This window comes from Rhinatrema bivittatum, chromosome 1 (genome assembly GCF_901001135.1).
Source record: "Rhinatrema bivittatum chromosome 1, aRhiBiv1.1, whole genome shotgun sequence".
Lineage (NCBI taxonomy): Eukaryota > Metazoa > Chordata > Amphibia > Gymnophiona > Rhinatrematidae > Rhinatrema > Rhinatrema bivittatum.
Window position 1 is genome coordinate 747,683,418 of NC_042615.1, and position 25,693 is coordinate 747,709,110.

At 45.2% G+C, this 25,693-nt stretch overlaps 1 protein-coding gene across 3 annotated transcripts in view; it reads right to left on the bottom strand.

Annotated features, from left to right (window-relative positions):
• Window positions 1-7,323: 7,323 nt before the first annotated feature.
• OSMR (oncostatin M receptor) overlaps window positions 7,324-25,693 on the bottom strand; it is a 178,700-nt gene continuing 160,330 nt past the window's right edge. For 2 of the 3 annotated variants that reach the window (XM_029578388.1, XM_029578398.1), the window contains 3 exons: window positions 23,080-23,173; window positions 21,350-21,431; window positions 7,324-8,515 (listed from right to left, as the gene is read on the bottom strand). In XM_029578388.1, coding sequence (XP_029434248.1) covers window positions 7,865-8,515; window positions 21,350-21,431; window positions 23,080-23,173 — 827 coding nt within the window. In that variant the 3' untranslated portion in view covers window positions 7,324-7,864. The remainder of the gene's footprint in view (window positions 8,516-21,349; window positions 21,432-23,079; window positions 23,174-25,693) is intronic. The other variant, XM_029578406.1, reaches the window with a different exon arrangement.

The following is a 25,693-nucleotide window of genomic DNA, read 5'->3' on the forward strand; positions in this document are numbered from 1 at the left end:
ACTGAGTCCATTGAGTCTTCAGGCCCCATTGCAAACGACACATATGTAGCCGCGTGTGCGGGACGACATAGATGGACACTGCCATGTGTCCCAGAATGGTGAGGATTTGGCGGGCTGGAGTTGTACTTTCTAGAAGGCGACTGGCCAGTGAGGTTAGAGCAAGTGCTCGAGGCTATGGTAGGAAAGCCTTGTCCTGAATGGTGTCTATATGAGCCCCAATGAATTGCAGGATTTTAGTAGGTTGCAGATTTGACTTCTCGTAGTTTAGCAGAAGGCCTAGATTGTCTAGGCAAGATATTGTACAGAGTAGATTTTCCCACAAGGTAGACTGGTTGGGGGCTACTAATAGCCAGTTGTCCAGATAAGGAAATATCTGAATTCCCTGATGACAAAGGTGTGCCACCGCTACCGCTAGACGTTTTGTGAAGTCTCTGGGGGCGGAGGAGAGGCCAAACGGAAGTACTGTGTACTGGAAAAGTCTTCCTTTCGCCTTGAAACAGAGGTAACACCAGGATTTGGGATGCATTGGGGTGTGTGTGTATATATATAGTATATATATTTGGATTGCCAAAGAGGTAAAGCGAGATGACAAAACATTTTTCAGATACATCAGAGAAAGGAGAAAAGTTCAAAGTGGTATAGTGAAATTGAAAGGTGAAAAGGATCAATGTATGGAGAGAGACGAAGAAATGGCAGAAATATTAAACAAATACTTCAGTTCGGTGTTCACTAACGAGGACCCTGAAGAAGGACCGTAGCTAGTTAACAAGAAACTGGAGGGGAGTGGAGTAGATGTAACTCTTTTTACAGAAGAGAATGTATGGGAAGAGCTAGGAAAACTAAAAGTGGACAAAGCCATGGGGCCTGATGAGGTTCATCCCAGGATACTGAGGGAGCTCAGAGATGTGCTGGCGGGTCCGCTGCGTAATCTGTTCAATAGATCCCTAGAACTGGGAGTGGTGCCGAGTGATTGGAGAAGAGCGGTGGTGGTCCCGCTTCACAAGAGTGGGAGCAGAGAGGAGGCTGGAAACTACAGGCCGGTTAGTCTCACCTCGGTGGTGGGAAAAGATATGGAGTCACTGCTGAAAGAAAGAGTAGTGAACTATCTACAGTCAGAAGAATTGCTGGACCAGAGGCAGCATGGATTCACCAGGGGAAGGTCCTGTCAGACAAATCTGATGGACTTTTTTGATTGGGAGACTAGGGAATTAGATCGAGGTAGAGCGCTCAATGTCATCTACTTGGATTTCAGCAAAGCTTTTGATACGGTTCCGCACAGGAGACTTGTAAATAAAATGAGAAGCTTAGGAGTAAGTGCCAAGGTGGTGGCCTGGATTGCAAACTGGTTGACTGACAGAAGACAATGTGATGGTAAATGGAACTTACTCTGAAGAGAGAGCTGTGTTAAGCAGAGTGCTGCAAGGATCGTGTTGGGACCGGTCCTGTTCAATATCTTTGTGAGCGACATTGCGGATGGGATAGAAGGTAAGGTTTGTCTTTTTGCGGATGATACTAAGATCTGCAACAGAGTGGACATGCCAGAAGGAGTGGAGAGAATGAGACGGGATTTAAGGAAGCTGGAAGAGTGGTCGAAGAAATGGCAGCTGAGATTCAATGCCAAGAAGTACAGAATCATGCATATGGGGTGTGGAAATCCGAAAGAACTGTATTTGATGGGGGGTGAAGGGCTGATGTGCACAGAGCAGGAAAGAGACCTTGGGATGATAGTGTCTAGCGATCTGAAGTCGGCAAAACAATGTGACAAGGCAATAGCTAAAGCCAGAAGAATGCTGGGCTGCATAGAAAGGAATATCTAGTAAGAAAAAGGAAGTGATGATCCCCTTGTACAGGGCCTTGGTGAGGCCTCACCTGGAGTACTGTGTTCAGTTCTGGAGACCGTATCTCCAAAGGGACAGAGACAGGATGGAGGAGGTCCAGAGAAAGGTGACCAAAAAAGGTAGATGGTCTTTATAAAATGACTTATGAGGAGAGATTGAAGAACCTAAATATGTATACCCTGGAGGAGAGGAGCAGGGGTGATATGATACAGACTTTCAGATACTTGAAAGGTTTTAATGATCCATGGTCAACAACAAACCTTTTACGTTGGAAAAAAAATCAGTAAAACCAAGGGGTCATGATTTGAAGCTCCAGGGCGGAAGACTCAGAACCAATGTCAGGAAGTATTTCTTCACGGAGAGGGTGGTAGATGCCTGGAATGCCCTTCCGGAGGAAGTAGTGAAGACTAAAACTGAAGAATTTCAAAGGGGCATGGGATAAACACTGTGGATCCATAAAGTCTAGAGGATGGGAATGAAGAGAAGAGCCCTGGGGGTGGAGTACTGGAGTGGAGGCTACTACCTAGTGATTACTACCCTTACTCAATAAGCCTTTGCACAGTTAATGCAACTCCAACATTGCTCTCTGCTTCAATGGCAAGAGGAAATGTGGAAAAGAGGATTTGCATTCAGATAACAACCAACAAGGAATGAACTTCACAATCTGGGTAAACAAATAAGTGTGGGGGTAGCTTGCTTATTATGGTGGTTACTACCCTAAACCAATTAAGCCTGATTCATCACCTTGAATACATATACAGCATTGCTCTTTGCTTCAACGGCAGGGGGAAATGTGGAAAACAGGATATTTACATTCAGACAACATCCAACAAGGCATTGATCCGTGCAGTCTGGGTAAACGAGCATCGGGGTAACTTGCTTGATGCGGCGGTTACTACCCTTAACCATTAAGCCTTATGCTTCACTTTTGATGCAACTCCAACATTACTCTCTGCATCAATGACAGGGAATGGCAGGAAATTTGAATCAGTTACCAACAAGGGCCCTGAACTTGGTGGTTGATGAAACAGATAAGTATGGGAAAATAAGTGGGAGCTTTCTGGGCAGACTGGATGGGCCAATTGGTCTTTTTCTGCCATCATTTCTATGTTTCTATGAGCATATGCATCCTTCAAATCCAGTGAGCACACCAATCTCTGGGCTGAAGGAAAGGAAGGATGGATTTGAGGGAAGTCATTTTGAATTTTTTCCTCTGCAGGTATTTGTTGAGAGAGCACAGATCTAGGCTTGGCCAAAGTCCCCCGGACTTCTTGGGAATGAGGAAGTATTGTGAATAGAATCCCTGTTGAAGTTGCGAGGGAGTCAACTCTCGTATGCACCATTGTTGGAGTAGATGGTGGATCTGAAGAAGAGGTCCTGATGTGCAGTGTGATGTTTTTGAGGGACTAGGTGCAGCAGGGTTGGGAGAGATAGAAAATTGAGAGAACAACCCTCTTTAATTATGTTTAGGACCCAAAGGTCGGATGTTATGCTGTTCTGGGAGAAAATGGGACAGCCTGCCCCCTACAGTTGGTGCCAGTAGCAGTGGTGACGACAGTCCTAAAAACCTTGCTGGTTTTTAGGGGGATGAGGAACTGCTGGTTACCGAGGTGCGCAAGGGCGTTGGTGTGGCCCGTGTTGCTGAAAAAGCTACTTGCAGCTGAGTTGGTAAGAAGGAGGCCAGTAGGATGAGTATGGCCTATACGTGCGTCGAGGGTAACTGAACTTCCGGTATGAAGCAAAATGGCATTGAGACAAAGGACCTTCGATTGGGGAGGTCAAGGATAGGACAGCCATCTTCTGTTCTTTAAGTTTTGCCACAGTCTCCATGAACTTTTCGCCATAGCTTATCTGGGTGACAGGGGTGATTTGCCAGCTTCTCATGCACATCATCTCTAATAGCACTTGCCCGCAGCCATGCAAGACGTCTCGCCGCTATAGCGTTTACGGTAGTCTTCGCTGATGTTTCGAAACCTTCGTAGACTGAAAGAAGAAGGTGACGAAGACCCTCTTCCATAAAGTAGTATTCTTGAGGGAGGCGGGCATCTGGAGACTCCTCCTGTAAGAGGGGTTTTAGGGATTGAAGGCATTCGAACAAGTATTGATTTACGTAGAACTGGTGGTTTTGTATTTTGGCATTTAACATACCTGACTGGAATGCTTTCTTTCTGAAATCGTCTAGATATATGCCGTCTCTTCCCAGGGGGGTGTTTGAATGGAGCCTCAATTTTTTCGCTCTCTGCATTGCAGACTACGACAACAAAAGCATGGGGAAGCTGGATCGTAGAATAAAAGGGCGAGTCTCGCATGGGCACTTGAAGTTGTTTTTTCTTGAGGTTGGCAAAGTCGAGAAGGGGGACTCCCATGCCTTCTTCATAACGGAGTCCAGAGCTGAATGTGACGATAGTGCCATAGGTTCAGCTGGGCTGTCAAAGATTATAAGAATGCCCAGTATTTCTTGCCTAGGATCTGGGATCTTCTTGGTTTCCACGTCGAGGCGGTGGATCACTTTCTCCAAAAACTGTGAGTAGGAGAGATCCTCTGGGGGAGATACCGGTTCTGGTGGAATTTCCGCTGGGTCCGATGGATAACCTGGTGAGGAGAATGAGTGGGGAGAATCTTTCACGGGAGGAAAGGGCTTCCGAGCTTGTTCCGTGGGCGAAGGACACAGGTAGGGGAGCTCCCAGGTAACAATGGAGCGTCGGAGTGTTTGTGAGATGGTGGTTGATGCTGTTGTTCAGCTGAGGTCAGAAATTGTGTTAAGATCATGGAGATCTGAGCTATAGCTTGGGAGGCCAAGCCCGATGTAGAGGGTGGTCTTGGTTGTGTCGGGAGACCCACTGGAGGTAGTGCTGCCAGTAGGATATCACTATCTGGCCCCCTGGGCTGAGCAAAGTCAACCAGTGGGCGTCTGATCTTCTCGTACAAAGGGTCTTGAAGACTGGATCCTCCGCAGTGGTGTGAGGCCATGGAGAGACCAGAAAAAACCTCTGAAGAGGCTGAGGAACTTTTAGAGATCCTTGGAGGAGATGGACCATCATCTGAATCCACAATAAGTAGGGGAGAAGGTACCCTTGGTCTTTTATGTCCGGTAGAATGCTTTTTAGGAGGTTTGGAGTAGGCTGCGTCGGCAGCGTCTGTCAAAGGCACTGCATCGGATAAGGCCACGGTGGAGTCGGCAATGCATCGATGGAACCTGATTTTGACGCAATTTCTTCTGTACGTCGGTGCATCAGAGTGCCAACGCTCACTTGAGGCGTCGATGTTTCTTAGCCGCGTCGGTATATCAGCGCTTCAATGTGTCGACACTTTCAATGCAGTATGCAGCCGCGGTGCCGGCAGCTCATCTCCCATGGCAATCTGGCCTGTTTCGGCGCCGGTTATAATGGACCAGGGGGTCCACAGAGGTGGCCCTATGATGGGAGGGGCCTTTGATTTTCGGTGAGATCCCGGAGGAGATCTGGTGAAAGCTTCAGAGGGGGCATAATAGCCCGATGGTGCTCCTTTGAGCTGAGCTATGTGGGCAACTCTCTGCCGCTGGGCCCGTGGGGACATGTGTCCGCACTCCCTACAACTTGCCTGATCGTGGTTGGGACCCAAACAGATGAAGCAGCGTGCATGCCCATCTGTGGCAGACATAATTTTACCACATACACAGAACTGACGGACGAGGCATATTAAGTCTGACTTTTCCTCAGGTGTCTTTGATGATTTTCCTTCTTTTTCTGTCAATTTCACTTTTTTTCTCGCAGAGGAGGAGAGCTCCACGTGCAGTTAGTCGCGCAGAAAAAAATGGACTGAAGATATTCGGGGGGGAAACGCGAGAAGATACAAGAAGGAACACCCCACTAAAGACTTTTTAGTGATCTTTGAGAGCTCCACCACCTAGTGGAACGGAGGATGTCCCAGACAGCATGGCTAATTCATGCTGCTTATCTACGAGAAAATAAATGAAACTATCTAGCAGTAAGGAAAAATGGACAATGAAAAATAAGACAAAAAGCTACTGGGCCAGCTCATTGATTTGGTGGCAAATCTGTGTGTTGCCATGTGAAAGATTTAGATTTGATTCCTTAGACCAGGAAGAGGCTTGGAGTGCTATAGAGAAACAATAGTGACATAGCTGATCGGCGCCATTTTGAGTATTGGCGGGACGGCGATTTTGAGTCTCAAAATGGCGGCGATCGGCGCCATTTTGAGTATTGGGATCGGACGGCCGGCGTGAAAGGAGGTCGCTCCCGGACCCCCGCTGGACTTTTGGCAAGTCTTGTGGGGGTCAGGAGGCCCCCCCAAGCTGGCCAAAAGTCCCTGTGGGTCCAACGGGGGTCCCGGAGCGACCTGCCGTCCGACGCCAGGACTCAAAATGGCGCCGATAGCCTTTGCCCATACTATGTCACAGGGGCTACCGGTGCCATTGGTCAGCCCCTGTCACATGGTAGGAGCACAAGATGGCGCCGATGGCCATGTGACAGGGGCTGACCAATGGCACCGGTAGCCCCTGTGACAAAGGCTATCGGCGCCGTGATGAAAGTAGCACCGAGGGTCTGAGTGAGTTCCCGGACCCCACCGCTGGACCACCAGGGAGTTTTGGTGAGTCTTGGGGGGGGGGGGGGGTCAGGAGGGTGGGGGGTTGTAGTTAATTTAGTAGTAACGTATTTACAGATCGACAACTTATTGAATTCTCCATACTTCCGCATAAAACGGAATTGACCCCCCACGAATACCTATCGCGTACGCAACGAAAACTTTTTGCCTGCACATCCCTACACTGTATGCAATTCTGTTACCGCATCTCAAAAAAGATAAACCGTAGTTGAACTGGAAAAGGTACAGGTAAGGGCAACCAAAATGATAAAAGGGAGTGAAATGGTTCTCTAATGAAGAAAAGATAAAGAAGCTAGTAATATTGTTCAACTTGAAAAAAATTGCTGAGATGGGATATGATAAAGGTCTATAAAATCACGAGAAGAACAGAAAAGGTAAATGTGAATCCTTTGATTTTTAATTTTTTGAAAGAATACTAACATCATGGGATGCCATGGGATGTGGTAAAGGCCATTAGCATAGCTGGGTTTAAAAAAAAGGTTAGGACAAGGTCTTGGAGGAGAAGTCCATAAACTGTATTAATCAGATAGACTTGGGGAAACCATTACTTATCGCTGGGCATTAGCAGAGCATAGGATCTATCTACTGTTTGAGATTCTGCCAGGTACTTGTAACCTGGTTTGGCCAATGTTGGAAATAGGATACTGGGTTGATGGATCCCTGGTCTGACCCAGTATGGCAATTTTTATGCTTTTATGAGCTAAAATCATAATTCAAAACACATATACTTTCTCACATAAGGCTATAGCATTGTACCTACAGATGCCCATTTTATAATCTAATCAAACTTTCACAAAATTCAAACATTTCTAGTTGGGTTACCTGATAGGAAATCTGGCTTTAAAATTTTTACATTAGCGTTAACCAAGAACCACTGATAGCAAGGTATAATCTTTTAATGCTGTATTTATATTCCATGAATACTCTTATCAAATTCTTAAATATGTACATTATCATCTGGCCATAAGATTACAAAATATATTCATGTAAGAAAAACAATGCTATTAAACATATTAATACATTAAAATACATGTATATACAATATCAGGCTGGTTGTTCCAATTACACTGTAAAGAAATCATCCTATTTGTGATCTTCTCTGTACCATTACAGGCTATTTAACTGTCCTTTTTCTTCTGCAATTGTTCAACACAATTAGGAAACTAAACTGTCACAACAGCATACGCTGATGAAATGAAACTCAGACAGCTAGAGCTATAAATAAAAGTGTTCTTCCTTTTTTGCATATAATTAATGTGGATTCCATTACAGAAACAGATAAGGGTGCTAGTACCATCTGTCCCACATGTATCCATTATGGTTTTCATTGCATTGTTCCAACATCTTTAGAAAGCCACACTACTTGCATTTCCATTCTTTTACTGCTTCAAGAACCTTCCAACATTTAGTAGCATTACATCCTAGTCTGGAAGTAGGAATGCAGTAGAATTTGTAGATACAGGGCTGACACTGACTCTTTCAGTAGGAATGTTGTCTTCAGATGTAATTGTTGAAAGAAGTCCCAAGCTAAAATTTGTTTGGGCTTTGTAACCCAAACATTCTACTGTATTGATACAAACTGGCAAATCGTTTAACATGGACCCAAAATTTGGTGTTGCCATTTGTGATCTATATGTTGAGCTGGTTCCTTCACAGGTCATATCATTTGATGTATGACAAGAGTCTTTACACGACAATTCTAAATAGGGCTGTTGCTGGTATAGCAGATTTGACGCATTTTGATGACTGGTTTCAGTAAACAGACTAGAGAAAGGGTTGGCTCCAAATAACATCTGAGAGGAATAGGTTAGGTTATCAAAACTGGTACAAGGATTTGGGAATATAGATATTTCCTCTTCATTTTGAATGAAGTTAATCCAAGTTGGCTTGTTAACAAATCTTGGGGCCTCATGATTAAGGAACTCATGAGTAGCATGGCTGCTGACTTCACGCCCCATGACAGGCGACCCCGGTTTGCACAGCTGTGGTTCATTTTCTTTGGATATATTCACCACTTCAACAGTACTGGTAATGCAGTTGCCTACTTTTAGAATTGTCAGTTCAGAATTTACCTGCAAGTCAATCAAAATAATTGTGTTACAATAATCAAAATATCATTCTGTTCAATTATTTATGTATTTCTTGTAGTTTAAGTCATTATCAAGATGTGGATCATTCTTCTCTTTTGAAGAGAGTGTGTGTGCCAAGAAGTGCTGCAATAGCTTTGTTTTGTTTGCCTTTTTTGTTGAAATAGTTTGGTGTTTTAAGTTGCCAGCAGTCCTGATGGCCTATTCGTTTATAGTTTTTCATAGGAGAATGATATCTGGGACAGAATAAACCCCAATCCACTATTGAGCAATGTTCCCTAAGAGATAGTGGAAGAATACCCTATAGTACTCTGGAATACATTCTTCTCTAAGCATGATACTCTTGATGGTGAACTGAAAAAAAAATTAGTAATAAAGTGTATATATAGTAGGGATGTGAATCGTTTTTTGACGATTTAAAATATCGTCCGATATATTTTAAATCGTAAAAAATCGTTAGGGCCACGATACAATACCAATTCCCCCGATTTATCGTCAAAAAATCGTAAATCGGGGGAAGGGGGAGGGCAGGAAAACCGGCACACTAAAACCCCCTAAAACCCACCCCGACCCTTTAAATTAAATCCCCCACCCCAAATGCCTTAAATTACCTGGGGGTCCGTAGCTTAAATTACCCCCGGGTCCGTAGCTAAATCGAGGGAAGGGCGAGCGCAGGAAATCCGGCACACTGAATCACTGATGTACGGAAACGATTCGCGGCAGGAGATCGCTCCAGGGCCCCCGCTGGACCCCCAGGAACTTTTGGCCAGCTTGGGGGGGGCCTCCTGACCCCCACAAGACTTGCCAAAAGTCCAGTGGGGGTCCGGAACGACCTCCTGCGCCGAATCGTATTGGTCTATGGCCGCCGCCATTTTGCGGCGGCCATTTTGCAAAATGGCGCCGGCTGAAGACACCACGATTCAGTGTGCCGGATTTCCTGCGCTCGCCCTTCCCTCGATTTAGCTATGGACCCGGGGGTAATTTAAGCTACGGACCGCCGCTACGGACCCCCAGGTAATTTAAGGCATTTGGGGTGGGGGATTTAATTTAAAGGGTCGGGGGTGGGTTTTAGGGGGTTTTAGTGTGCCGCTGGACTCCCAGGTCATTTAAGGCATTTGGGGGGCGGGGGATTTAATTTAAAGGGTTGGGGGTGGGTTTTAGGGGGTTTTAGTGTGCCAGTTCACGATTTTAACGATACTCTAAACACCCAAATGGCGACGATCCGATTCCCTCCCCCTCCCAGCCGAAATAGATCGTTAAGATGATCGAGGACACGATTCACATCTCTAATATATAGCATTCCTTGGGCATCCTTATCTTCATGTGATAGTGCCACAATCTATGTCTAACTAGGGATCTCAGCATTTGACCCTGCCACCTTCTAAACCAGGTACTAAAGGAACAGCTCCTCTTGTTAGCGGGAGAACTGTAAGGACTTTGGTTAGATTGCTCATATCTATCTTTTATTACTCTACTCTTCCCTGTCACATTTTGCTTTAAGAAATAAAGGGGGCTCAATATTCTTTAAAGATATTTCCTATGGCTACAGATATATTTCCAACACAGAGGGGTAGATTTTCACAGGGGTACGCGTGTAAGATATGCGCGTACCCCCCGAAAACCTACCCCAAACCCCCCCTGCACGCGCTGAGCCTATTTTGCATAGGCTCGGCGGCGCGCGCAAGCCCGGGGACGCGCATTTCGGGGGCGTACCAGGAGTGACGCGGCGTTTCGGGGGCGTGTCTGGAGTGATGCGGCATTTCGGGGGCGTGTCCGGGGGCATGACAGCGGCTCCTGGACCAGCCCCCGGACCGGAACATGGAGCGCGGCAGCCGGCCCAGTGCGCGCAAAGTTACGCTTGCTTCCAGCAGGCGTAACTTTCGGGATAGAGGTAGGGGGGAGGTTTAGATAGGGCCGGGGGGGTGGGTTAGGTAGGGGAAGGGAGGGGGAGGGTGAAGGAAAGTTCCCTCCGAGGCCGCTCCGATTTCGGAGCGGCCTCGGAGGGAATGGAGGCGGGCTGCGCAGCTCGGCGCGCGCAGGCTGCTGATTTTGGGCAGCCTTGCGCGCGCCGACCCCGGATTTTAATGGATATGCGCGGCTACGCACATATCTATTGAAATCCCGCTACTCTTGTTTGCACCTGGTGCGCAAACAAAAGTACGCGTGCGCGCAGATTTATAAAATCTGCCTCAGAGTGTACTTAGTTTAATTCTCTCGTACTGAAGTTTGGTTTAAACATTTGAAAGAAAACCATATTGGTACACGAGAGATTTTTCTAAATGTCCGTTATAATGCTAGCATGACTCAGTCTTGGTCACAGACTGCTTAAAGGAGGATGAGATTTCTGCTAATCATATTTTTTGTTAAAATGTTACTATAAATGAAGCCTGTTTCCTAGAAAGTTGGTATTTTAGAAATAGCATCTGCTTTGTTACTCAGTCCTCTCTTGGCTTCTAATACAGGAACCTGGTTCTATGCAGTGCCTTGTAAAAAAAAAAAAAAAAGGTCTCCACGCCCGAATACATTGTTCACATTCTACTGTCCAAAAAATTCAAATGCAATAAAGTAGGAGTTATTTCACTGATCTACACACCATACTCTACATTTTTATTGTGGAAGAACAATTATAGTAATAATCCACAAGAATTAAAAAAAAAAAAGTCTTAATTATATGTCTTCACTTAATACTGGACGGAAGCCTCTTTTACAGGAATAATAGCCATGAGTCATTTAGGACAAGTGTCTTCCAATTTTGCACAGTGGGATGGTACAGTCTTTGCCCATTCTTCTTAGGAAAAGAGCTCAAACTCTTTCAAGTTCGCCAGGGATCATCTAAAGACTTGAAGATTGAAGTCCAGCCACAGACTTTCTATTGGATCCAGGTCTGGGCTTTGACTGGGCCACTTGAGGGCATTCACTCTCTTCTTGCTGAATCACTTGCTTTTGCTTTGTGGTTAAGAACTTTCTCCCCACTTTCAGGTCTGGGGCAGAATGGAATAGGTTTTCCTCCAAGATCTGACTGTACTTTGTAACATCTGTTTCCCCTCCCTGTCCCTGCTGCTGCCACCCCATGCTTTACTGTAGGGGGGATGTGCTGTGTTTGCTTTTCACCACACATACTGCTGAGTATTTAGACCAAACGGTTCCTCTTTGCTTTCATCAGACCACAAAACCTTCTCCCACATGCGCACTGTGTCCCCTATGTGTTTCTTCATAAATGCTACGTGGCACATGATATGGCTTTTCTTAAGCAATGACATCCTTCTTCCCACAAAAAGCCATGTTTGTGGGGTCATCCTGAAATTGTTGAACAATCACTGTTTCCCCCATTCTCAAGCTAGAGTTTGCTGTAGTTCTTTTAAAGTAATAGCAGGCCAGCAGCAGTTTCCTTAACCTATGGCTACTGACTTTGGAGGGATAACCTGGCTGCAGCAATGTCTTAGTGGTGCCAAACTGTTTCCACTTTAGAATGATGGACCTGACTGTACCCCAAGGGATATTCCAAATACACTGAAATTTTCTTATAGCCTTCCCCAATCTGTACCTTTGAATACTATTCTCCTAGAGTTCTTTCAGAGTTCCTTGTTCAGCATATTTTGATCTTTGCTTCAAAACTTCATCAACAGAAACAGCTTGATTCTTCACTCAGGAGTATTTGAATCAATTCAGCTATTGTGAGTTAACACATATGAGCTCTATTTAACTTAGGGATCTTCTTAAGGCAATTTTTTGAACTGGAGCTAAATTTGGGTTTGCTATGACATAAGGGGTGAAGACTTAAGAATTACAAAAAAAAAAGTCTTGATTGCACAATTACTTTTGGAATACAACTTTGTTTTTACATGGTGAAAATGTAGATCAGTGAAACAAACAAGTTTAATGCATTTTGATTTATATTTTTTATCTGAAAACCTTCGGGCATAGGCAGGAGTTTCCCCACACACAGACCCTGCATGGGTGTGAGCAGTCTTTTCATTAGCTGAGCTTCAACTCTTCTGAGAGGAGCGTGGATTATGCAGTTGATGTCTCCTGCTGTCTACAGAGAGCACCTGTTACAGGTAAGCAACTCCGCTTTCTCCATGGACAAGCAGGATAATGATCATCCACACAAATGGGGACTCCCAAGCTAAGGGCCACAGCAAAAAACATTGTTTTTTTGGGTGGGATTTGCAACCCAGTGATGAGTGAAAGGTAGGAGAATTGAAGTTACTATTTGAAGAGATTTCTAATTATTATTTGACCAAAAATGCTAGGATTTTGAGATTCGTCTTCCAGACAGTGACTGACAATATTTATTTATTTATTTATTTTTAATTTTTATAGACCGAAGTTCTTGTAGGAACTACCAATCAATAGAAGCTTTGTTCTATTTAAATAGAAAAGGAGAGCTCTTCTATAGTTCAATTTGTGAAGAATTTGTTCCACTTTATTGAAATGAGATTCTGGAAAAATGGGGAAGGACCTGTTTCAAACGGAATCAATTATTTATTTACTAACAGGCCTATACAGTACAGTGCGCTCTTGGACGCGCGTTTTCCCTTATCCCTTATTCAGTAAGGGGAGGAAAACGCGCGTCCAACCCGCGGCACCTAATAGCGCCCTCAACATGCAAATGCATGTTGATGGCCTATTAGGTATGCGCGTGGGATATAGAAAGTAAAATGTGCAGCCAAGCCGCACATTTTACTTTCAGAAATTAGCGCCGACCCAAAGGTCGGCGCTAATTTCTTCCAGCACCGGGAAAGTGCACAGAAAAGCAGTAAAAACTGCTTTTCTGTGCACCCTCAGACTTAATATCATGGCGATATTAAGTCAGAGGTCCCGAAGGGTAAAAAAAGTTTAAAAAAAAAAAAAGTAAAATGGGCCCGCGGGTCGAAAACCCGACGCTCAATTTTGCCGGTGTCCAGTTTCCGAACCCGTGGCTGTCAGCGGGCTCGAGAACAGATGCCGGCAAAATTGAGCGTCGGCTGTCAAACCCGCTGACAGCCGCCGCTCCTGTCAAAAAGGAGAAAAGGAGAAGTCCATTACCTGCTATTAAGTTCACTTAGAGAATAGCCACTGCCATTAGCAATGGTAACATGGAATAAACTTAGTTTTTGGGTACTTGCCAGGTTCTTATGGCCTGGATTGGCCACTGTTGGAAACAGGATGCTGGGCTTGATGGACTCTTGGTCTGACCCAGTATGGCATTTTCTTATGTGATTGTGTGGAGAGAGCTCCATGCCACAGCCTGGCTGATCTCCTCTATGGGAACTGCTTGCAAGTGAGCCACCAACGCTGCCATGGGTCTGATAGAATGAGCCTTGACATGACCCCCAAGATGCAGTCCTACCTGGGCATAACAGAAGGAGATACAATTGCCAGCCAATTGGATTGTGTCTATTGGTTTGTCTGTCTATGGGCTTCTGTCTGCTCCAATGAAAGGCCAAGTCTCACTTGCAGTGCTTGTTCACCTTGGTACAAATAGGGCCTGGGAAAGAACATTGGCAGGACAATGGACTGGTTAAGATGGAAGTCTGTCACCACCTTAGGCAGGAACTTAGGGTGCATGCACAAGATCATCCTGTCATGATAAAAACTTACTGTAAAGTGGATAAGTCACTAAGGCCTGGCGCTCACCGACCCTGCACACTGAGGTAGACGCCAGCAAAAATATGACCTTCCAGGTCAGGTACTTCAGATCACAGGTGCACAGCAGCTCAAAAGGAGCTATCATTAGCTGAGCTAATACCACATTGAGGTCCCAAGACACAGCAGAGAAGGCCTTAGGGGAAACCTCAATTGAAGCAGGTCCCGCATGAATCGTACAACTATAGGCTGTACAGAGATGGGCATACCATCTATACCATAGTGGTATGTGCCAACTGCACTAAGATGAACTCTAATAGAGTTGGTTTTTAAGCCAGCTTCTAATAGGTATAGAAGAAGGTAATCAAGAGGTTTTTGTGTAGGGCAGGAGAATGGATCTAGGGCCTTCTGTTTACACCACATGGAAAAACTCCTCTACTTCAGTCCATAGGACTTTCTACTGGGAGATTTTCTAGAAGCCACCAGGACCTGGGACACATCCTCTGAGCAGATTGAGTAGTTGTAGAATTAACCTCTCAACATCCAGGCTGTGAGCGACATGCCTGGAAATTTGGGATGTCACAATCTGTATCAAACTTGTTTGATGAGATCTGGGGAAGACCCCAGACTGATCGGTCTCTGGATGGACAACTCCCGTTGGAGTGGAAATCAGACCTGTCTCGGCCAATAAGGGGTTATGAGGATCATAGTCCCTTTGTCCTCGCAAAGCTTCAAGATAGCCTTCACCACTAAGGGAATCGGAGGATACATATAAGGAAGACCCTTGCCCCAATGACGAGCAAGGCATCCGAGATTGGTTTTGCCATTTGACCTGTACAAGAAGCAGAACCGGGGCACCTTCCTGTTACAAGGGGATGCAAATATATCTACATTCAGGCTCCCCCAGAGGTGGAATATCCAATTCGCCACCCCCTGGTCCATGGACTGAAGGCACGACTCAGTCTGTCCGCTACCACATTCTCCATCCTGGCCAGATACGTGGCCCTGAGCACCATTCCATGGGACAGGGCCCATGACCAGATCTGGACGGCTTCCTGACACAGGAGGTATGATCCTGTACAATCACGTACCTCCCTGCTTGTTGACAAACCACATCACTACCTAGTTGTCTGTTTGGATCAAGACAACTTTGTTGGACAGCCAATCTCTGAAAGGCCATAGCACATACCCAATTGCCAGAAGCTCCAGGAAGTTGATTTGACAACAGCTTTCCTGAGCAGACCAGAGACCCTGGGTGCTGAGCCCATCTACATGCACTCCCCAGCCCAGCATGGATGCATCATGGTTAGGACAATTTGGGTAGGATGCCTTCAAAAAGAGATGCCCCTTTCCAGATTTGAAAGTACCCACCACTAAGACAACAAATCCCGGAGGGATGGGGTGACTTGGATACAATCCTGGAGATTCTGTGTGGCCTGGCGCAACTGCAATCTCAGGGTCCATTTGGGCTCTGAGCATGTGTAATCATGACAAGGGAGCGACATGGATGGTTGCGGCCATATGGCCCAATAGCCTCAACATGTGCCAGGCTGACACTTGCTGGATCTGCTGAATCTCTGCCGCGATGGTCGTCAAAGTGACAGCCCTTTGACGATGCAGGAAGGTCATGGCCTGAGCCGTGTCTAGCAGGGCTCCTATGAAGTACAATTGAGATGACAGGCTGAGATGGGACTTCGGGTAGTTGACAAAACCCTAGCGACTCCAACACACGGATGATTAAGCGCATGGATCTGATGGCCCCTGCCCGAGATGTACTTCCAGGCTGCGGAGGTGAGCTGCCACCAGGATCAGGCATTTTGCGAAGACTCATGGGTGTGACGCTAGCCTGTATGGCAACACCCGGTACTGGAAGTACTGTTTTCCCACCACAAATCGGAGATACTTCCTGTGACTGGGAAAGATTGCGATGTGAGTGTACATGTCCTTTAGATCGAGGGAGCATAGCCGGTCCCCTTTATGCAAAAGGGGGATCAAGGTGCCCAGGGAAACCATCTTGAATTCTTCTTTTTTGAGAAATCTGTTCAAGGCCCTTAGTTCTAGGATGGGATGGAGTCCTCCTGATTTCTTTGCTCTGGTGTAACAGGCTTGACTGCTCTGGCCGTTAAGAGGGAGGAGAATTCAGTCAGCAATACATCCTGCTGCGGTAATGGCACACAAAATGAGCTCGGAGGGCAACTTGGCAGGACACCCAATAGGATTCAGTTGGTACCCTTGATGTATGATGGAAAGAACCCAGTGGTCTGAGATTATACTGGGCCACTGGTTCATGAAGAACTGCAGCCTGCCCCTGACTGGAGGGTCCAAAGTCCTGTGTACAGGTGACTGGCCTACACTCTCTATGATAGAGTCAAAACTCCTGTCCCTGGAATTGACCGAGGTGCCGACTGGAGCTTGGGGGCTCTCCACTGCCTGTAACGACCATGGGGGCCCTGATGCTGTTGACAGGTGTGAGGAGGCAGAGGTTAGTATTTCGTCTTGCAAAAGAAAAAAAGTCTTCCTTTGCCCCGATCTTCCAGAGGAGGATGGGTCCAGAATACTGGCAGAGAGTTGTTGGAGGGTTTCATAAGAACATAAGAAAATGCCATACTGGGTCAGACCAAGGGTCCATCAAGCCCAGCATACTGCTTCCATCAGTGGCCAATCCAGGCCATAAGAACCTGGCAAGTACCCAAAAACTAAGTCTATTCCATGTTACCATTGCTAATGGCAGTGGCTAATCTCTAAATGAACTTAACAGCAGGTAATAGACTTCTCCTGCAAGAACTTATCCAATCCTTTTTTAAACACCGCTATACTAACTGCACTAACCACATCCTCTGGCAACAAATTCCAGAGTTTAATTGTGCATTGAATAAAAAAGAACTTTCTCTGATTAGTTTTAAATGTGCCCCATGCTAACTTCATGGAGTGCCCCCTAGTCTTTCTACTATCCGAAAGAGTAAACAACCGATTCACATCTACCCGTTCTAGACCTCTCATAATTTTAAACATCTCTATCATATCCCCCCTCAGCCGTCTCTTCTCCAAGCTGAAAAGTCCTAACCTCTGTAGTCTTTCCTCATAGGGGAGCTGTTCCATTCTCCTTATCATTTTGGTAGCCCTTCTCTGTACCTTCTCCATCGCAATTATATCTTTTTTGAGATGCGGCGACCAGAATTGTACACAGTATTCAAGGAGCGATACAGAGGCATTATGACATTTTCCGTTTTATTCACCATTCCCTTTCTAATAATTCCCAACATTCTGTTTGCTTTTTTGACTGCCGCAGCACACTGAACCGACGATTTCAATGTGTTATCCACTATGACGCCTAGATCTCTTTCATGATGATCCCAGAGCTGGGCCACCGCGTCCCTTACCCTATCTCCGAAAAGATTCTTCCCAGTACATGGCATGTCAATGAGGCATTGCTATACCTTCAGTTGGAGATCCAAGCCCCACAGACATACCATTCTACGGGCACCGATTCCCTCTGCAGAGACCCTCAATGCCGTTTCAAAAACATTGGAGGTTGCTCGGCCCTCATGTTTTCCGCACTCCAGGCCCTTAAGCACCAGCATCATGAGGGTGTCCTACTGCTGTTGAGGCAGCTGCTCGGCCACCTCCTGCACCTGCTTCCAGATGTCCCACGAGTACTGGCTCATATAGAGCTGATAGGAAGTGATCTGGGCAATGAGCATGGCCCTCTTAAAACACTTTCCTCCCAGGAGCGTCCATTGCTCTGTGGTCCTTCCCCAGGGATGCCAAGGAATGAGTCTGAGAATGCTTGGCTCTCTTGACAGCGGATTCGATCACCACCAGTTGGTGGGGCAAGCTGACTCTTATTGAATCCAATAGCCTTCTGGATGAGGCAGACCCAGTCAGCACTGTGAAGGGATGTTCCCATATCCTCAGCAGCAATTCCCTAAGGATCTCGTGTACCGGGACCACTGTGATCTTCTTAGGAGGCTTCACGAACTGGAGGATCTCAAGCATTTTGTGTCTGGCATCCTCCTCCGTCAGTAACTGAAATGGGGTGGCTTCCACCATCACCCTCACAAACCCTGTGAAGGTTAAGTCCTCAGGTGGCGACTTCCTTCACTGTTCTGGAGGAGAAGGGTGTTATTGGAGACCTTCAGAGCTCTTGAAGGACTCTGTCATGTCATTTCCTCTAGGGGTCATAGGAACCCTCATCTTCCCCGTAAAGAACAGGGGATGGGGCCCTAGCCACTTGGCCTTCATCCAGAGGTGCAGGCACCGGCAAAGCTAGATAAGGAGCTATAGGCCTCAGCATCTCTGCCGGCCTGAGTAGAGCTTCCTCCTTCGAGGAACCGGCAATGATCACAGTATCGGCTGGGGGAGGCTGCAGTGCACAGACGCTGTCTCTGGAACTGACATCAGCTGGGTTGATAACCCACCGATGGGCACACTAAGCTTCTCCAGCAGCAGTTCCAGGACAGACGGTACCATCTCCGATGCTGATGGTGCCACAGAAGCGATGCACTGCCAGCTGGACTTGCCACTCCAGCTCCTCCTCGAACATTACAGATGACAACACCAACTGGGAGGAAGGAGGGTTGGCCATATCCTCTTTGTAAGCCCAAGGTGGATCAGTGATTGGCATCAGGACCGGTGGAGACCATTGTGGACCACTGGCACCAAAGAAGTACTAGCGCTCCTCGCTGTGGACATCGGGGGCATCACGGCATGAGCCGGTGCATCCCTGTGCCCGGCAATGGTGCCGATGCTTCTTTGGCTTCCCTCAATGCTCAGCCCAGTCCTTTCCTGATGCCAAAGCCAAAGATGAGGAACCAGACATCCTTGACCTGGAGATCGGTGGTCAGTCTCCCGGTACCCCTAACCGCAGACGGCACATACAGTCCTGCCGATGTCGTTGGTATGGTGTCCATCAATGCCCAACGAGCTGTTCTATCTTACCAAGCCAAAGATGACGTCCCTTCGGGGTCATTTGCGCATAAGCGGCAACCCTGGCCGACATGCAATGCCCCCAGGCAGAGGACATGTCTCATGGGGATCTGTACTGGACATGGTCCTCAGACACCGAAGACATTGCCAAAAAACAGACATGGTCATGACGGGACAAAATAAAAGGGATGCAAAATGAAAAGCAATGGCGGCAGGAGTCTATGGCCGGCAGGCCCAGAGACACTGCTACAGCGAGGAAATCGACCGCAAAAGGAAACTTACCAGAAGTATCGAAAACCGTGACTAGAACACCATAGGGAAGCACCAAGAGGGACCCGGCGTCAAACTCCAAGAAGAAAACCCGCAAAAAATGCAAGAAAAAAAGAAAAAAAGAGAAGTTTTCCACAAAGGCCAAAATAGCCAAGTGAATTCACTCACACCGCGATGCTTGCAGCTCTGTAGAAAAAGAGACCGGAGAGGGACCCCGTGTGGACAAGTGGTATAGAGCCTGCTCAGTGTGCGAAGTCAAAGTTCTAGAAACTTTAAGATTTCTGTGCCAGGGCTCCATCTGATGATGTCACCCATGTGTGAGGACTACCATCCTGCATACCCTCAGAGATTTTTGTTTTTTTATTCTTTATTAGTTTAAATTTTTGGGTGGTGGTTGTTGCATGTTTGTTTTTGAAATATTTTATTGATGTTTAGGAAATTTAAAAAAATTTTGAGTATAACTATTTGATGTGCTATTCGTCAGCTATTTTGAAATTTTATTAGTAGATTTTACTATTATGCTTGATGCTTTATATTTCTTGTTTTTGTTTTATAAGGAATGGGAATGATTTTGCATTGTTCTGCTGCATACAGAGTCTAGCTTGTTGCAATTTCCAGTTTAGTTTTTGTCTGCACATTTCTATTTATACTTTATGATCTCTTTATTCTGTATTTGGTGAAGGTTTGCCTGTGATCTGCATAGGCATTTTGCATCACAGAAAACTGCTCACAAGAGTAATGTAACCAAAAATGTTTGCTCATAAACAAACGTTTTTTTGCTTACAACAACTCAATCCTTAAAGGGAACACTGCTCAGCAGAAAGGTCAGAGGGCAGTAGGTGCTACTGATTCAGAAAAAACCATAAAGGGAAATAACATCTAAACACTTTCTTCCTTTAGTGTTTATAGCAATACATTTTAACTCTGTACACCTACACATGGAAGGAAGACATTTCGTTTTAGCTGTCATCTCAATCGGCCAAATTGAAATATTTCCTTAAATAGGTTCATTTTTTCTTTGAAATTCCTATCTCAAATGCCTTATTTTTTAAGGGTACATGGCAGTAACATTTAAGAGAGAATAATTCTAATAACTCAATCTTAAAAGTAATCATTGTGATTATTTTAGAGTAAGAAAATTGAAATCTATATTTAAGAAAACAAATCGCACACTACCCTCTGGAAGGAAATGACCACTGCCTGGTAGAATTAGTCTAGTCATCATATAACCCCAAAGTGGTTTTCCTTACCTATGAAGGCAACACCACAAAGTAAGAAACTAGGGGGCAGATTTTCAATCAAAGCCTACGCGTGTAAATCCAGGTGGATTTATGCACATAGGGGGGTTACATGCGCCGAGCCTATTTTAAATAGGCTCAGTGACGCACGCAAGCCCCGGGACACGTGTAAGTCCCGGGGCTTGAAAAAATGGGCAGGGTGGGGCGGTCCAGGGGCGAGGCATGGGCATGGCCAGAGGCCTTTCCACTACCGCTAGGCCAGAGGATCACGTGCCGGCACTCGGTCGCGCACGCAAACTACGCCTGCCCAGAGGCATGCGCAAGTTATTAAATAAAGGTTGGGGGGGGTTAGGTAGGGCTGGGGGGCGGGTTAGGGAGGGGAAGGTGGGGGAGGGCAGAAGGAAAGTTCCCTCCGAGGCCGCTCCAATTTCGGAGCAGTCTCGAAGGGAACAGGGAACGCCATCGGGGCTCCCCTAGCGGCTGCGCGTGCATTGGGTGTAGATTTATGCGCGCAGCTATTAAAATCCGGCCCTAGGAGTATTTTGTGCCTTCCACGGCAAAGCCCTATGACTTCAATCATGAAAATAATGTTGTGGGTCTTCTCCTCCAGGTCATTTTTACTTCTATTAAAAGCACTTTATAAAATAATAAGTATTAAAAATTTATATTGAAAAAATCTCTGTATACATTTTCTGTATTTTTAGGCTTCTCCCTTTCTACTGAGAAGCATGGCCATATCAGCACTTAATGTTTGCAAATGCTCTAGCATGGACTATTGAGTAATGTTTATTCTATATTAAAGTGCATTTCTTCATACCCCATTCACCTTTAGTTCATCTAGTTTCAGAATATTGCTCTTGTTTGGATCAGGAATTTCAGGGAAGCACGTATCCTTCAACCTATGAAAAAGAAAACACACAGTCATATAAAGAGGTTCACTAGCTATAAAAAAAAGAATGACAGCATTACCATTTGGGAATTTAGACACCTCTTCAGATTGATTATCTTTTCCACTGTGTTCCAACTAGGCAATGTTTCTTGATTCCCATTGCAAATAGACTGCGCAGGGAACCTTGGCCAGCAAATCAGGCAGGTTGATCAGTTTGGGGTTTATACATAGAAAAACACAGCAGTGCTATTCAGTTCATATGCTCCAAATAGGAATATTAATCCCAAGTCAACCAATGCAATCTCTCATTTGGAAGGGGAGAGGGATTTCAGCATGCACCAGACTGCTATCTGTCTGGAAAACAGCCCTGCAAGAGGTTGGTGGATATGTGCTCAGTTTCATCTTCGGAAGGTCATAATCCCAATATACAGTATCCACCTAATCACATTTTAATTCAGCAAACCTTGCAACTGCAGGTATTCAGAGAGAGTGCTCATATGGGCACCTAGCTTTACACACACCCTAATATGTACTTATACAGAAAGCCTGAAGTTCTAGTCTATCCTAAGTAGATGTTCTCACTGGCAACTGCCATTAATTGTAATGAAAGTTTCGAAACGTGAGGTCTTTATTTCTGGATGTTTGCTAATATTTATTTGCATGAGCTTTCAGGGTTAAAGCATTTGTATTTCTTTCCACGCTTTCATCTTCATCATATTTAAAGCAGCAGTACCTTTTGGGAACAAGTTTCAAGCTGCCCGCACAAGTGCTAATTGGGCAGGAACTTTTTACTTGTGGCCTTTCTACCAGCTTTCCCTTTGAAAATAGCCTAAGATAAAGTACCTGCACGACTCTGGCTCCGTTTTTGTTTGGCTAATGTTTCCCGGTAATGTTACCTGCATATTTGTGAAAAGTAAAAATGTATGCACGTACCTGCAAGCCCTTCCTTTCACCCCGGGTACTGTTATGTACCTAATGGTACTAAGCTCAAAACTGTACCCCTGCACTGAAGGTGCGCAATTTTCAAAGCCTCCACGTCCATGGATAATGCAGTTTTACATGTGGAAATGGCCACCTTTACATGCTCAGTGTTGCCCAACCTTGAACGCGGCCTGCAGCGAATGCTGCGAGTAGGAAGGAGACACAGGCGTGATTATACACGTGCTCAGAAAGGAGCTCCTACACGTTCTACGAGCCACTCCTTGTGTCTTTTTGCTGCGGTATACTTACAGGAAAAAAAAAATCCAAGGGCTGGGCTGGCCTAGAGCGCCAGACAGTGGTAACTTTTCTGTGGCACGCCAGATCAAATCCGATGGTACACACTGATCCAGAGAATTACTGTAAGGGAGCTAGGACTTTTCCATTTATAGGTGCTTTCTAACCATGCATATTAGAATATGGGACTCCAAAATGAAACTAAATTATTACATGCAGATGGACAATAGATGTTCAGATCTACAAACACGATTCTAGCGCCTGCGACTCAGTAATCCAGTGAGGACAGGCACAGAGGTGGGGTTCACACTACTTTCCTTTCCTGTTAGTTCAAATTATTTTGTTATCTACATAGAATGGAATGAAGCAGAAGGGGAAAAAATGCAATCAAGAGTACATTTCTTTGTTTATAATAATCCAAAACTTAATGAAAAGCAACATACCACTTTCTTTTCCAATAGCACACCATGAGTGGAATCAGTAAGAGCAATGCACACATCGTCAAGGGTAGGAGTACAGCCAGCAGCACTGCCTGGGCTATGGAAAGGATGGAATTAGTTTAGTTCTCTTGTATCTTACACACTCACAAGTACGTTTTCAAAGAGGCTATGAGCGTAAAAACCAGGGTGTACACCTGTGGCCAGGCCTTGCACACAAACCTCAGAACACACACAAATGCCGGCTGAGGGAAAAGGGGCGGCGAGCTGGGCCTATGTCATTATCCGCTGTCCTGGGGAAGCGCACACCGGCACCCGGCCGGACCGCGCAGATTGCTGCTGCTCCAGAGGAGCAGTAAGTACTAAAATAAAAAAAAATTAGGGATAGTTAGGGTAGGTTTTTAGGGGGCAGGGAGGAGAGGGGAAGAGGGAGGGAGGATAGAGTTAGGTGTGGGAAAGTTCCCTCCCAGTCCACTCCTTAATTGAAGCAGACTGGGAGGCAACTGGGGGAGGCCCAATTGCGTTGTCTTGCTTTGTAAAATTCCCCCCCCCCCCCCCCCCCCCCCCGCGCGCGCATGAGTCATGAGCTGCCCTCCACACGTGCGCACACGAATGTAAAATCCGGCACACTTGTGCACGCGGCCATTGGATTTTATAACATGCGAACTTATGAAATAAAATTGGCACGTCCATGTGTGCACGTGGACTTTTTAAAATCGACCCCTAAATTTCCACCCCAAGCAACCAACTGGCACTGTAATTACTACTACTGTAATGGTAGCCATGTATGCCCTTTCTTCAAACTAAACACAAATCCCCCACCCTGAAAAAAATACTCCCGTCAGAAGCCTAAATCATTTAGCTGCCTCCATCGTGATAATGTATTGCCTCACGTGAGCAGTACTTCTTTGGGTTCTGCCTTAGGTTTATTTTCTACTAAAAACAATAGATTCTCCAGCTTAAATTCATTTTTAACCTTGCAACAGATTTTAACAGCAGCAAAACATTTTAGTGCCCCCTAATCTTACTATGGTTATTTAAAAAAAACCAAAAAAAACCCAAAACATTTTAACTGACTTTTTTTTCACATTTGAACAAAAATACATTTATAATAATTTTTTTTGTATTATTCCGCTTTTCAAGCATTTCAAAGAGGATTACATGCAGGTAGTGGAAATAAAGGGGACAGAAAGGTTGTTATTCCAAAGAGTTATACAGTTAAAATCAGCTTTTAACCACACAAATCCTTACGGGTTTAAAATTCTCCTCCCTGTCCGGTTAAAGTCTTTTTGCACAAAAATCAACTGGGTGTACAGATTTAGTGGGAGAAAAAAAGGGGTCAATAGCTTTTAAGGGTGCGCAATTAAAGTAAAAAGCATTAAACTAACATTTCTGAAAGCAGGAACACTACCAAAATGTATTTGGTTAACTCATTTGGCAGTTAAAGCGAGTCTATTTTCTCGTTCTAACACTGAGGTTGTTGACACTTAAGCGATATTCTGCCCCAGGGATACAGTACTTTCTAAATTTGGGACATGCTTTTAGACTCTAATTTACCTTGTTTTGAAATTGTGTTCATGAGAATTGGTCCAACAGCTGAATCAGATGACTCAACACTGCCTCTTGACTTCAATGTGTTTCAATAGTCTCAGTTCTGCATCAGATCTCAGTGTCGTTATAAGCGACATGTTGAGAATATGCATGTGTGTGTGTGTGTGTCAGTGGAGGGTTTGTGACATGACTGGGGTTGGCTTACCATGTTTATAATATAAGTTCAGTACTGCTTTTGCAGTGCTGATTGTTATTTTCCCAAAAATTGCAGTAAATATAACAATGGCGCCTTGATAGTGCAGAATCTGTGAGGTTAGCTCAGGGCTTGTTTGTTATTCTGCATCTTAGAGATGTCCTGACGACACATTGTTTTAGAACTATGATGTTTTCCTTCTTGTTGTTTTTATGTGTGTTTCTTTATTCTTTGCCGAGAACTTTAGCTCTGTGTGGGTTATAAACAGTGTTAAATAATGCTAGATTGACATTTATTTTATCACGACTAGGGATGGCAGCAGTGGATAGCGGCAGTGTCTGTGCATCATGTTTCAAGGCTGTTGAAACAGAGTCAGTAAAGGAAGACACTAAGATTTAAGAATTGCCCCGCTGAAGAGTCTATTGAAAGCACAGCCCATGTACAGCAGGTCTACACCAGTGGGTCCTGACTTGAAAAAGTCAGACATCTATATCTACGGTTAAAAAAACCCCAAACATTCCTGTCACAATTCTTGTTGAATGGTAAATTTAAGATGTGAGTTTTTAACTGCAACAAATTTCTGAAATATCTGAAAGGTTCACAGAGCTATTAGAAACATTACAGAGATATTAGGAACTTCACACACTATTTTGGGTCAAAAAATGAAAACCAAGGAATTTGAAGTAAGGAAATGTATTGATGCTTCTATCCCATTTATGAATGTCACATTTCAACTTTATGGTTGTTGAAGAGCTGTTAAACAATTGGTGGAATATCTTGTTTTGGGATACAATTTATTATTGTAAAAAAAAAAAAAAGGGGAAGAAAATATGACCAGTCTTCTAGTTCAGGCCATAGTGCTTCAGCACAAGAGAT